General features: G+C 45.7%; 1 protein-coding gene across 1 annotated transcript in view; it reads right to left on the reverse strand.

Moving 5' to 3' along the window:
* Window positions 1-200: 200 nt before the first annotated feature.
* The window catches only part of ETV7 (ets variant 7), a 23905-nt gene continuing 12343 nt past the window's right edge, over window positions 201-11762 (reverse strand). The window contains exons 6-8 of the mRNA XM_015419452.1: window positions 10125-10267; window positions 3144-3244; window positions 201-1119 (exon numbers count right to left, since the gene is read on the reverse strand). Coding sequence (XP_015274938.1) covers window positions 1002-1119; window positions 3144-3244; window positions 10125-10267 — 362 coding nt within the window. The 3' untranslated portion in view covers window positions 201-1001. The remainder of the gene's footprint in view (window positions 1120-3143; window positions 3245-10124; window positions 10268-11762) is intronic.

Raw genomic sequence — 11762 nt, forward strand, 5'->3', positions numbered from 1 at the left:
AGGGAGGACAACATATAAATCTTTAAATCACACACGTTCGCATCCAACGGGGAGTTTTTTCAGCAGTAAGGTCAGACATGTTCCAACGGCATTTTTCCCTCGGCGTGGCTTGATGTCGTCAGCTTTCTCCAGGACTGCTTCAGGTGCAGCACAGCACTGCCACCGCCTGGCCGGACAGCCCATTACAGGCTTTTCTTGATGCCGAAGAGTTCTTTCTAGGCTTTTCGCTCTCACACGCTGGACCTTCCGTTCGCCAGCTAACCGCCACCGGCGGTTATCCCATGATGCTGGGTTATCTGGCCACTTGTGATAAGGAAAGTACTCTTGAGATTAGGCTTCTCTCTCTCCTTTTGACTGCAGCCTGAATGCCATGTACTTAAATAAGTGCAAGTTCTACTTTTGCAATATACTTCTTAGGAGATTTATTTTTACTGCACAGTATCTTGCTTCTATTATTGAGCAAAGTGTGCCATACTAACCAGACATCACAACACTGTGGAGATTGACTGCCTAATTAATGCACATAGGTGGCTTTTGCAATTGCTTACATTGACCATCCTGTGTCTTTTCATTCCAGTCCTGATGCTGCCTTTGTTCATTACAGCTGGGCACAAAAGTTTGCAGCTGTCTGTGGGAGTGGCTGTATAATTGTACAACTTGCTGTGACTTTTTAAAAATTATTTTTAAAATCAAGACTGGTCTTTGAGATGTGTAAACTCCCCGAACACAAGGTATGAATGTGGAGCTGATTCTAGGGACAGCCTTTTTGGACCAAAATACCCTACTTATGTGTAAACATGAACTCGCAATTTAGGAGCACTTTCAAAGCAGCTGGTCAGCAAAGAAGGCAACGAAAACCCTCTGACCACTACTATCCATTTGAGCTATGGATGCATTACAACAGAGACAAACCCTGAGACATCTTTTACTTCACTTTGTCATTTCAAGCCTTTTCACTGCACGACACACAACCTCCTGGTACCAACTGTGGCTCGGCATGGCTAGGGTGAGATTTCCAACCCCTCTTCTTTCCAGTCCTCCCTTTCCTGCTCTTCACTGTCCAGCTGGTCAAATTTATTGGACTTGTCAGATTTCATCTCTCCAGGAATTTTCAGAAATCTGGAAATAAACAAAAATTGGCATAATGAGCTTCTGGAGTGATCTGTTTTCATGATCCAATGCTGGCATAGTCTGAAATAATATTTTCACTGGTGAGAATATACAAATACTTAATTCTGCAATGCAGAGTACTGAATGGGAACAGCTAATGACCACTTAAGTAAAAAGTTCAGATGCTAGGTGGGGGCCACACTAGTAAAATATATTCTGTATTTATTTTATTTATTAATATTTAAACTCTATTCCTAGTCCCTGGTTTGGCAACAGAATCTGTAAGCAGTAAAGAGAAAATCTGAGAGCACCAGAACCAGACTTATCACAATGCTGAAGATTGGGAACACCTGAAAAATAAATCTGGTTTTGTGTTTGCAGAACAAATAGTTCTGTTTGCCAAGTCAAAACTGCCTCTCACTGTTTATCCCAACATGGTAGCCAAATTCAGCATTGGAATAAGACACCAGTTCTCTCTGAATTGTGAATACTTAACATATTTCAGACCTGGTGCCTTAACTGAATATAAACACAAACTGAAACAGTTTATTTCAGCCCAGTTGTTCTGAAAAAATTTAAATTGTAGATCTCTGAAGAAAACAAAGAATATCTGAATCTTTTGATATCATAGAGTTAGGTGCCTGGGATGTGATAAGGGAATATATCCTGAATCCTCCTGGATCCGTAGAGAAAATCCATACACTATTTAAGCATCTGATTTCTTCACTTTATTTATAGCCTGCCTTTCTTGCTGAAACACAAGGCAGATCACAATATAACCCATCTAATTAAACTTTGACAGTGGCACCACTAACTCCTGGAATGTACAGATATCCTCTAAGGCAGGGGTGTCAAACATATGGCCCGGGGGCTGGATCAGGCCCCTGGAGGGCTTCTATCAGGCCCACAGTGGAACTGGCTGTCTTCTGCTTCTTCTTCCAGTTCTGCTGTTGCTGCGTCATCGTAGGTTTGCGGCTTACAGATACACACCTGAACAGCACACTCAAGATTGCAACAGCACAGACATTTTCATGCAATAATTCAGAGCAAGAGGTGTCAGTTATCAGACACTGTTAAATAAAATATTGCAAGAGTGCTAATGTTTTAAACATGTTTTTATTTTAAGTTAAAAAAAAACCTTTGTGTTTGTGTCCTTTATAAAGTTTATATCTCCGCTACCTGGCATTACATATTATGACACATATGGCCCGGCCCAACAGGGTCTCATTTATGTCAGATCTGGCCCTCATAACACCCTGCTCTAAGGCAAGACATATGTACAGGGTTATTGGTACCAGCGGAGTCCTGAAGCCTCCTGCGAAACAGAACCAAAGATACAACTATAGAGGCTAATTTTCTGTAGAAATTAAAGTCCTTCTGCGGAGGACTGAGGCTTAATCCAGGCCCTAATTCCACGACACTTTTAATCCAAGTCATAATTTAAGGTGTTAGGAGGCTCACACATCTACTAAAGGTTCACCCATGCACATACTTAAGGGGACGAAGGTTTTGGCTCAACTCTCCCCAAACCATCTGACTAGCTGCTTCGGATGCCAACTCCCAACCAGTGTTCCCTCTAAACTGAGTTAGTGTGAGCTAGCACACAGTTTTTTAGCCACTGGTTCACAGATTTTTGTCTTAGCTCAGAAAGGATGGCTCCAGAGCAGACTAATTTATGCAGAAGCCAAATCGCTCACTCACAATTTTAATGCCAGTAGCTCACAAAGTAGAATTTTTACTCACAAGACTCCACATCTTAGAGGGAGCATTGCTCCTGACCATTGTTCCTTGTTGTTTTCTCCAAGGAAGGGCCTCTGATTCAACCAGCTTGCATTTGCTGTGTTTCTAGAGCAAGTGTGGGGCTGGCATGTAACTGGCACTATTGTCTACTGCTCCTGGAGCTTCACGTGGCTGCAGGTGAGTGTGTTCCCACAGCCGAGACTCCTCCTCCATCCCTATCTGAGAGTCCCCACTTGTTCTGCCAACATGCTCTTCCCTATCAGTATCTCCCTGATCTCACCTTTTTGCCTCACCTGAATAAAAGTTTCTGTCCTGGTTCCTTTTTTATTATGTTGAGTTTATAGTAATGTCTCAGAGCTCTTGACATCTTCTCATATGTCATGTTCATACGGTTCTGTCAAAGAATAAAATACAAAGGACATTTCCTCATGAATTTTTAAAATGGATTAGAAGTCTCTATTTATCTCCCAGATCCAGGGTGTTGACTCAATGGATTAGAAGTCTCTATTTATCTTCCAGATCCAGGGTGTTGACTAATGGCATATTTTCCACGTCATTCTCTCTTAATGGGATATTTTCCACGTCATTCTCTCTTGAGAGGGGTACTAGACAAGGCTGTCCTCTTTCCCCTGTCTAGAACCTCTGGCTTGTGCCAACAGACAAAATAATAATACTCATAGCTTTGTATTTAACTCTTTGGAATTTAAAATTATTCTTTATTGGTTATTACTCATATCAATTCTGTAAAGAATGTTCATTGGTTATTGAGGATGTTTATGTACTTTTAAACTATCTGCCTGTCACTTTGAAGCTAACTGATGGTCAATGAAAATGGACCCTCTGTGCCCTTACTGCAGCTAAAAGACTTGTATTACAATATTGGGGAGATATTGCCCACCTCCTCTAATTCAGTACACTGAGGTTCTTAGAACTTTATCAATATCTGAACACATGGCCAATGGACAACAACTGTGCATGAACTTGTTTTTAGATATTTGGTGATCATTTAGAGAAACTTATGTGTAAATCTGCCAATGCTGTTATATTTTTTTCTACTTTATATGTGTGTGTGTGTTTTCCTCTTCTTTAATTAGTTACTGGATGTTGAGTTTTCCCCCTTGTTCTTTTTTCTGATTTTTTTTTGAAAGAAATAAAACATTAAAACTATGTTCATATGGTTCTGCAAATTCAAAAGATAATTACTGTAGTTCTAACTGTTGCTTTTCATAGACTATAATTTGAAGCTAACATTTAGATGCTATCAATGAACAATGGGCGCTGACTACAGAACAGCAGTTCATTGGCTTCTGGACCAAATGAGAATGGTCTGAAAACTTCAATTTCAGACTTCATAAATTAGAGCAGATGCTTGGTTTTAAATGTATGATAAACTATTGCTTCCATTGACTGAATTACAGTTTATGCATTTTAAAAAGATACATTCACTTGAAGAAACAAGGAAGTGGAAAACTTGCCAGTAATTTCATCTGAATTTAGTATGAGCAACAACATTTTTTTGTGGGAAAGTACATGCGCAAACCAGTGTTCCCTGTAAGCTGTGCTACCATGAGCTGGTGCACGGATTCTTAGCCCCCAGCACAGAGATTTTTATCTCAGCGCAGGGGGACAAAATTCCAGAGGTGCATGTCAGTTACAGAGCCTCTGTTCTCAGCCTCTCTTTTGCCTGAAGGCAAAGCTTCCAGCATCCTTCCCTTCCTGTAGTTTCATTGGAGGTTCCTCCCATCAGCCCTCTCTGTCCCACCGTTCTCAGGTGGAGAACAAAGTTTGAGTCCAGTGGCACCTTTAAGACCAACAAATTTGGCAGAGGAAGCATGTCCACGATTCATCTGGTGGCTCCTGATGGAACCTCTCCAAAGAGCCGCACACCGCAATGCCAGATCCAGAGAGCCTGGCAGCTCACCTTGCCAGCTAGCCAGCTGCTGCCACTCGCCCACCCACATACATCCTTGAGGCCGGTCCCTTCAGCAGCCAGCCAAGTGGCAAAGAGTCTGCCCAGCCTGCCCTCCTTGGGGCGAGCTGTGCGCTATCTTCCCTCATGCAAAGCGCCCCCAGGAAACCAGGGAGAAGCAGGCAGGCATGAACCGCTGCCTGCTGTCCTGAAAATGCTGCTTTCTCTGCCACCGCATGAGCCTCCATTTGGTCACAAGGTAAGGAAAAAAGAGACGTGCACTCCAACTTGGTGCTGATGGGAGAGTGGAGTTGTGAGGCAAGGGGGGAAGAAGCAGCAGATGGTGTGTGCTGTGTGTGGGTTCGACTCCTGTGGGGCTTGCCGGGGGGGGGTAAAAGGGGGATGGCAAGGGGCTGCCAGTCTGCTTTCCTCAGCCAAGATGCATCTCTTCCTGGCCAGAGCACTCTGGCTCCAGATGCTGCCCCCAGTGCGGCCCACACAGCTTCCTGGGGAGGAGAGCCCACTCCCTTCACCAGGGCTGGGCTCTCCTGCTTCAGTGGTAGCAATGGACAGATCCTCCAGCTCTGGGAAGCAAAGAGAAGGGGGCAAGGCCAAGGAGGGATGAGCTGCTGCCTGGCACGTGACCTGCCCAGGCAGGCTGGAGACCAGTCAGCCGCAGCCTCCCTCACCAGGCTAGCCAGGCCCCGGAGGCCCTCCTTGCCTGGCCGGGGTGCCTTCCACCCAGCTGAGTCTGCCCGATGGGGTTGTTTCCCTCCTCCCAACACCCCAGGAAGCAGGCCTGGCTGACGGAGGCCGAGTGTGCCACTCTGGCTAGTCCCCATCGGCTTCCCCCATGCCCAGTCACCAGAGCCTACTCCTTCTTCCTGACCTGGTGAGGAGGAGGGCTTTTGTGGGGGGGAAAGAATGGGGGAGGCTGTGCATCAAGCGGGAGGAGGGAAAGGAGACCATCACTTTGGGACCACGCACTCAGCTGCCTGCACCCTTGCAGCCTGACTTTCCTTTCTTCCTTTGCTTTCCTTCTTTTTTCTTTATCTCTGCCCACTGTGATGTAACTTAACCCCCATCATCTCAGCCTCCCCTCCTCGCAGATAAAAAAGTTCTTTCACACCCTCCCATTCCTATTTCTCTCTCTCCTTCTTTCTACCTCTCTTTCTCTTTCCACCTGGCCAGCCCTGTTGGCTTCCTCATGCCCAGTCGCCAGAGCCTATGCTACTCCCCCTCTTCCCAGCCCAGTACCAAGGAGGAGAATTTTTGCGGAGGAGGGGGAATTGGAGGAGGCTTTGCATTGGATGGAAAGGGGGGAAGGGGGTTAGGAGAGTACCTCTTTGGGACAGCATGCTCATCCACCTGCACCCTTGCAGCCTTACTTTTCTTCCTTTCGTCCTTTCTCTTTCTTTCTTTCTTTCTTTCTTTCTTTCCTTCCTTCCTTCCTTCCTTCCTTCCTTCCTTCCTTCCTTCCTTCCTTTTTCTTTATTTCCCCCCACCATGCCCCATCTACTTCACCTCAGCCTCCCCTCCTCACAGATAAAAAAGTTCTTTCATGCCCTCCCATTTCCATTTCTCTGTCTTTTCACCTCTTTCTTTCCATTTTTCTCTCTTTCCATCTCTCTCTCCACCTCTCTCGCTCTTTCTTTCCACCTTTCTCTCTTTCCACCTTTTTCTCCCATTCTCCCTTCTTTCCACCTTTCTTTCTTTCCTTCCCTCTTTCCACCTCTTTGTTTCTACCTCTTTTTCCTTCTTTCCACCTCTTCCCTTCTTTCTTTCTTTTCACCTCCCTTTCTTTCTTATGTTGTTCTCCATTCCTACATTTTATCTTTATAAAACCCTGTGAGGCAGGTTAGGCTGAGTGTCTGTGACTGGCCAAAGGTCACCCAGCAAGCTTCTGTGGCAGAGTGGAGAATCAAACCTGGATCTCCCAGAACCTAATCCATTATTCTGACCACTACACCACACTGACTACACACAGGTGGTTCTAAATCCACACTGGCTAAGTTTATGGGAGGCACTTAAAACTGATGCACTGATACTAGTTGCATATTGGGTATATGAAATGGGACAGATACAGGATAGGTGTTTTTCAAGAATGTTGAGGCAGTTCTACTCTGGTATAGATATTTCCTTCATCTGTATACTATTTCCCAAACTCGGTTCTCAGTGTGGATACTTATTTCTGCCACCAGAGGGCTCACTTTCCACCAACAGCTTTTTCTACAGAAAAATCCAAAAAGTAAACAACCTTGAGGAGGGTTGAATTCCCCCCAATACCTTTTGAAATGGCCTCTGCAGGGGGTAGTCACTCCAGGCATCAACAGTGAGAGATTAGAACATTGGGGGGGGGGCTTTTAACTGCCTCTGTCACTAAAAGGCAGGAAGAGGGGGAAGGGCCCTTTCCAGGCCTATTTTTGCCTTTCAGGGAGGGAGCCTTGGGGCCAGGCCTACAAGGGTTGTCAGTGCAGGCTGGGGAATTCCTAGAGTTGTAGTAGACTCTAAGGAGGGTTGGGTTTGGGGAAGGCAGAGGCCTCAGCTGGGTATAATGCCACAGAGTCCACCCTCCAAAGCAGCCATTTTCTCCAGGGAGACAGATCTCTGCTGTCTAGCATTCAGTTCTAATTCTGATGGGGGTCTCCAGGCCCCACTTGGAGGTTAGCAACCCTAGGCCTGGCAGCAGATGGGTGTGTGTGTTAAGGTTGCCAGATCCAGGCTGGGAAACTCCTGGAGATTTGGGGGTGGACCCTGGGGAGGACAGGGACCTCAGTAAGGTACAATGCCATAGACTCCACCCTCCAAAGCATCCATTATTCTGACCACTACACCACACTGACTACACACAGGTGGTTCTAAATCCACACTGGCTAAGTTTATGGGAGGCACTTAAAACTGATGCACTGATACTAGTTGCATATTGGGTATATGAAATGGGACAAACACAGGATAGGTGTTTTTCAAGAATGTTGAGGCAGTTCTACTCTGGTATAGATATTTCCTTCATCTGTATACTATTTCCCAAACTCGGTTGTCAGTGTGGATACTTACTTCTGCCACCAGAGGGCTCACTTTCCACCAACAGCTTTTTCTACAGAAAAATCCAAAAAGTAAACAACCTTGAGGAGGGTTGAATTCCCCCCAATACCTTTTGAAATGGCCTCTGCAGGGGGTAGTCACTCCAGGCATCAACAGTGAGAGATTAGAACATTGGGGGGGGGGCTTTTAACTGCCTCTGTCACTAAAAGGCAGGAAGAGGGGGAAGGGCCCTTTCCAGGCCTATTTTTGCCTTTCAGGGAGGGAGCCTTGGGGCCAGGCCTACAAGGGTTGTCAGTGCAGGCTGGGGAATTCCTAGAGATTTTGTGGTGGACTTTAAGGAGGGCTGGGTTTGGGGAAGGGAGAGGCCTCAGCTGGGTACAATGCCACAGAGTCCACCCTCCAAAGCAGCCATTTTCTTCAGGGAGCTGTCTAGCATTCAGTTCTAATTCTGATGGGGGTCTCCAGGCCCCACTTGGAGGTTAGCAACCCTAGGCGTGGCAGCAGATGGGGGGGTTAAGGTTGCCAGATCCAGGCCGGGAAACTCCTGGAGATTTGGGGGTGGATCCTGGGGAGGACACGGACCTCAGTAAGGTACAATGCCATAGACTCCACCCTCCAAAGCACCCATTTTCTCCATGGAAGTTATCTCTTTAGTCTGGAGATGAGCAGTAATTCCAGGGGATCCCCAGGTCCCACCTGGAGGCTGGCATCCCTAGGCAGCACCCTCTGTGTGACTTGATACCACCTGATTTGCATGACTCACGTAGGCCCAGCTGCTTGCTACTGTTCATCAGTAGCCACCCAATGAAAGCCAATGTAATGTAACAGCTTCAAATTAGGGTCTGTGAGACTCAGGTTCAGATCCCCATCTTGCAGTGGAAGCTGACTAGGTGATTTTGGACCAGTCACATACTTTCAGCCTAACCAAACTCACAGGGTTGTTGTGCAGATAAAAAGGAGGAGAGAATAATGTAAGCTGCTTTGGTCCACACTGTGGGGAGGGGTTGGAGATGGAAAGCTGGAGATAGAGAGGCAGATAAAGGTAGGTTGGCTGTTGGATGGGATGGAAATTGCACTGCTGACTCCAAGTTGGGAAATTCCTGGACATTTGGGGGTGGAGCCTGGGGAGGGTGGGATTTGAGGAGGGGAGGAACTACAGACTGGTATAGTACCACAGACTCCACCCTCCAAACTAGCCATTTTCTCCACAAGGACTACCATTACCAGCCTCCAGGTGAGGGCTGGAGATTACCCGGAATTACAACTGTTGTCCAAGTGACAGAGATCAGTTCCCCTGAATAAAATGGCTGGTTTGGAGGGTTGAGTCTATGGCATTATACCCTGCTGAGGCTGCTTGCCTCCCCAAGCTTCACTGTTCCAGGACTCCACCCCCAAAGCTCCAGGAATTTCCCAATCTCCCTAAGGTGAATTGATCTCTGTATTTATTTGTTTGTTTGTTTGTTTGTTTATTTGACTTATATCCCGCCCTTCCACATGGGCCCAGGGCGGCTAACAAGAGGCAATTGCCATACATAACACTAAAACCGGATAAAACAATCAATTACATTTACATTTTACATTTAAAATCAGTGCTCACAACAATATATCATCCAAGACGGGGACTCCAATGCAATGCTTCAGAGGTTCTGTAGCTGGGAGATCTTGATTCCCAGAGCGTTGCCACTGCTGCTGTGGGGGGAGAGGAGGCTGGGAGAGTGATGGGGACAGAAAAAGAGAGTGATGGGGTGGGGGCAGAAAGGGAGTGAAAGAGTGATGAGGTGGGGAGGCAGAAAAACAAAGAGAATGGTGTCGTCAGAAAGAGAGAGGAAGTAACATGCATGGAAGAGGGGGGGGGGCAGACGGGAGAAAGAGGGTGAGAGCGGTAGGGGGAGAGGGGAGGAAGCAAAAGTGTGAGGAATGGGATAACCATCCCGCAAGTTTCTTGTGGGTCTCCACTTGTACGTTATACTACCTTTTACATGCTCTTATTGTTATGGCAGATACATTTGTATGTTTGTAAACTGAAATAATTTTTTTTTAAATGTCGGCCCACTCATAATTTTAAAGCTAGCACCAGTTTTGGTTCACGGGGTAAAATTTCTGCTCACAAGACTGCATGTCTTAGAGGAAACCTGCCCAAAACAGTGCACTTAGACGTTACATTAACATCAAAATATTTTGTTGGGCTGTAAAACAGGAAATTTTTTAACAACACTGAAATGTTTTCTAGTTTTATCTTGATTTGGCTTGACCATAACAGTAGTTTTCCTGAAACTGGAAGATCTGTTTTAACATAGTTCAAAGTGAACTGCTTTTTGGGTACCTTGTGATTTCCCCAGAGCCTGGCTAGTCCATTGGGGTCAACAACCCGAAAGACCTTGGCTTCTTTATCTTCCCATTTGATAAATGATTCATATCGACTGTCACAGAGGAGCTGATAGACATAATCCCAGAGTAACCTGCAGTCTAAGAAAGGAAAAGACACTTAAAGAAGTAGAATCAGTGATTAGACAGTTCTCTGTGGTCACTAAGGTGAGCACAGCTGAGGAACGCACATACCATGCAGGGATTGACAAAGTGAGGGCTTGGTACACTTGACACACATACACCTACACACCCTAGAGCAGCCCTTGCTTCCGTGAGCATGTGAGAAGTGAAATATTCACCCCCCACTCGGGGGGGGGGCAACTTGATGGCATAATCAGACATTGCCTCAGCATATGAACCCATGTTTGCTGAGGTAATGAGAGAAAAGCATTTAGAGCAGAATCAGTGAGAGGGAGAAGTGCTTAACCCCTCGTGTGCCTGCTGAGCAACCCTTCCTGCTTGCTGATTCCCCCCACATTTTCATTGTAAGGAAAACATATGGTTGGGATATTTGGGCTTGATTCTTCCCCCAGCACAGCAAGGCGCCTTCCACCAGAAGTGGATCATCAGATTCATCTTTCTGTTTCCATATTAACATATAGTTTCACTTTAATTGTGGCAACAATCACAGATACAGCACTTATTTGTACAAAGGACCTTTTACAAATTTCTGGGGAGAAAAAAATAGCCTTAGTATAGAAGTCATGACCAGGGTTCCCGCTAAACTGAGTTAGTGTGAGCTAGCTCACTATTTTTTAGCCTCTGGCTCACACATTTTTGCTTTGGCTCAGGAAGGATGGCTCCAGAGCAAACTAATGTATGCAGCAGCCAAATCGCTCGCTCACAACTTTCATGCAGGTAGCTCACAAAGTAGAATGTTTGCTCACAAGACTCCATAGCTTAGAGGGAACAGACTCATGACCGAGGTTTTTTCCTGGTCTAAAACTGGTATATGGCTTTGTACTTAGAAGACTGGGATGCTGACATTTTCTGTAGACTTTATATGTTCTGGATTTTGATAATATCCACGCAACAAGCCAGTCTGGTGATGTGAACGGATACTTTGCATTACACTCTCCAGACAGTTTCGCAGAGAGTTGGTAGGGCCAGCTTTATAGCATGGTCACTATGTGTATCATGATGTATTTATTGCATAGTTAAATTTTGCAATCTGCTTTGAGTCTCAGTGAGAAAGGTGGTGTATGAATGAGGTAAATAAATAAATAAATTTGGCTGCCCTAACTGGGCCACCTCTTATGCTTTTCCAGCAAGGTGCAAAGGTGGCACAGGCAGGCATGTGGAGTCTCCTCCCACTTTTGCCTCCAAGACGGGCTCCAGAGGTGGCAAAGTCTGATTACATCCAGAGAGAGGAAGGAAGGAAGGCAGGGAAAAGACAGACTCATTAGGAGCAGATTATAAATGAAAGCTTTTAAAAATCTAAAGCCTTCATCTCTACCATGCTTCCAGCAGCCACGCTTAGCCACTTTCTTCCTCTCCTCAGCCCAGCAATAATCAGAGGGAGTCAGGGGTCATTTTGTAGAAAAAGAGGTACAGGAGCTCATTAGCATAACCTATTAGCATAACTTATTTGCAT

Source organism: Gekko japonicus, unplaced genomic scaffold (assembly GCF_001447785.1).
Source record: "Gekko japonicus isolate JY-2015 unplaced genomic scaffold, Gekko_japonicus_V1.1 scaffold591, whole genome shotgun sequence".
NCBI classification, from domain to species: domain Eukaryota; kingdom Metazoa; phylum Chordata; class Lepidosauria; order Squamata; family Gekkonidae; genus Gekko; species Gekko japonicus.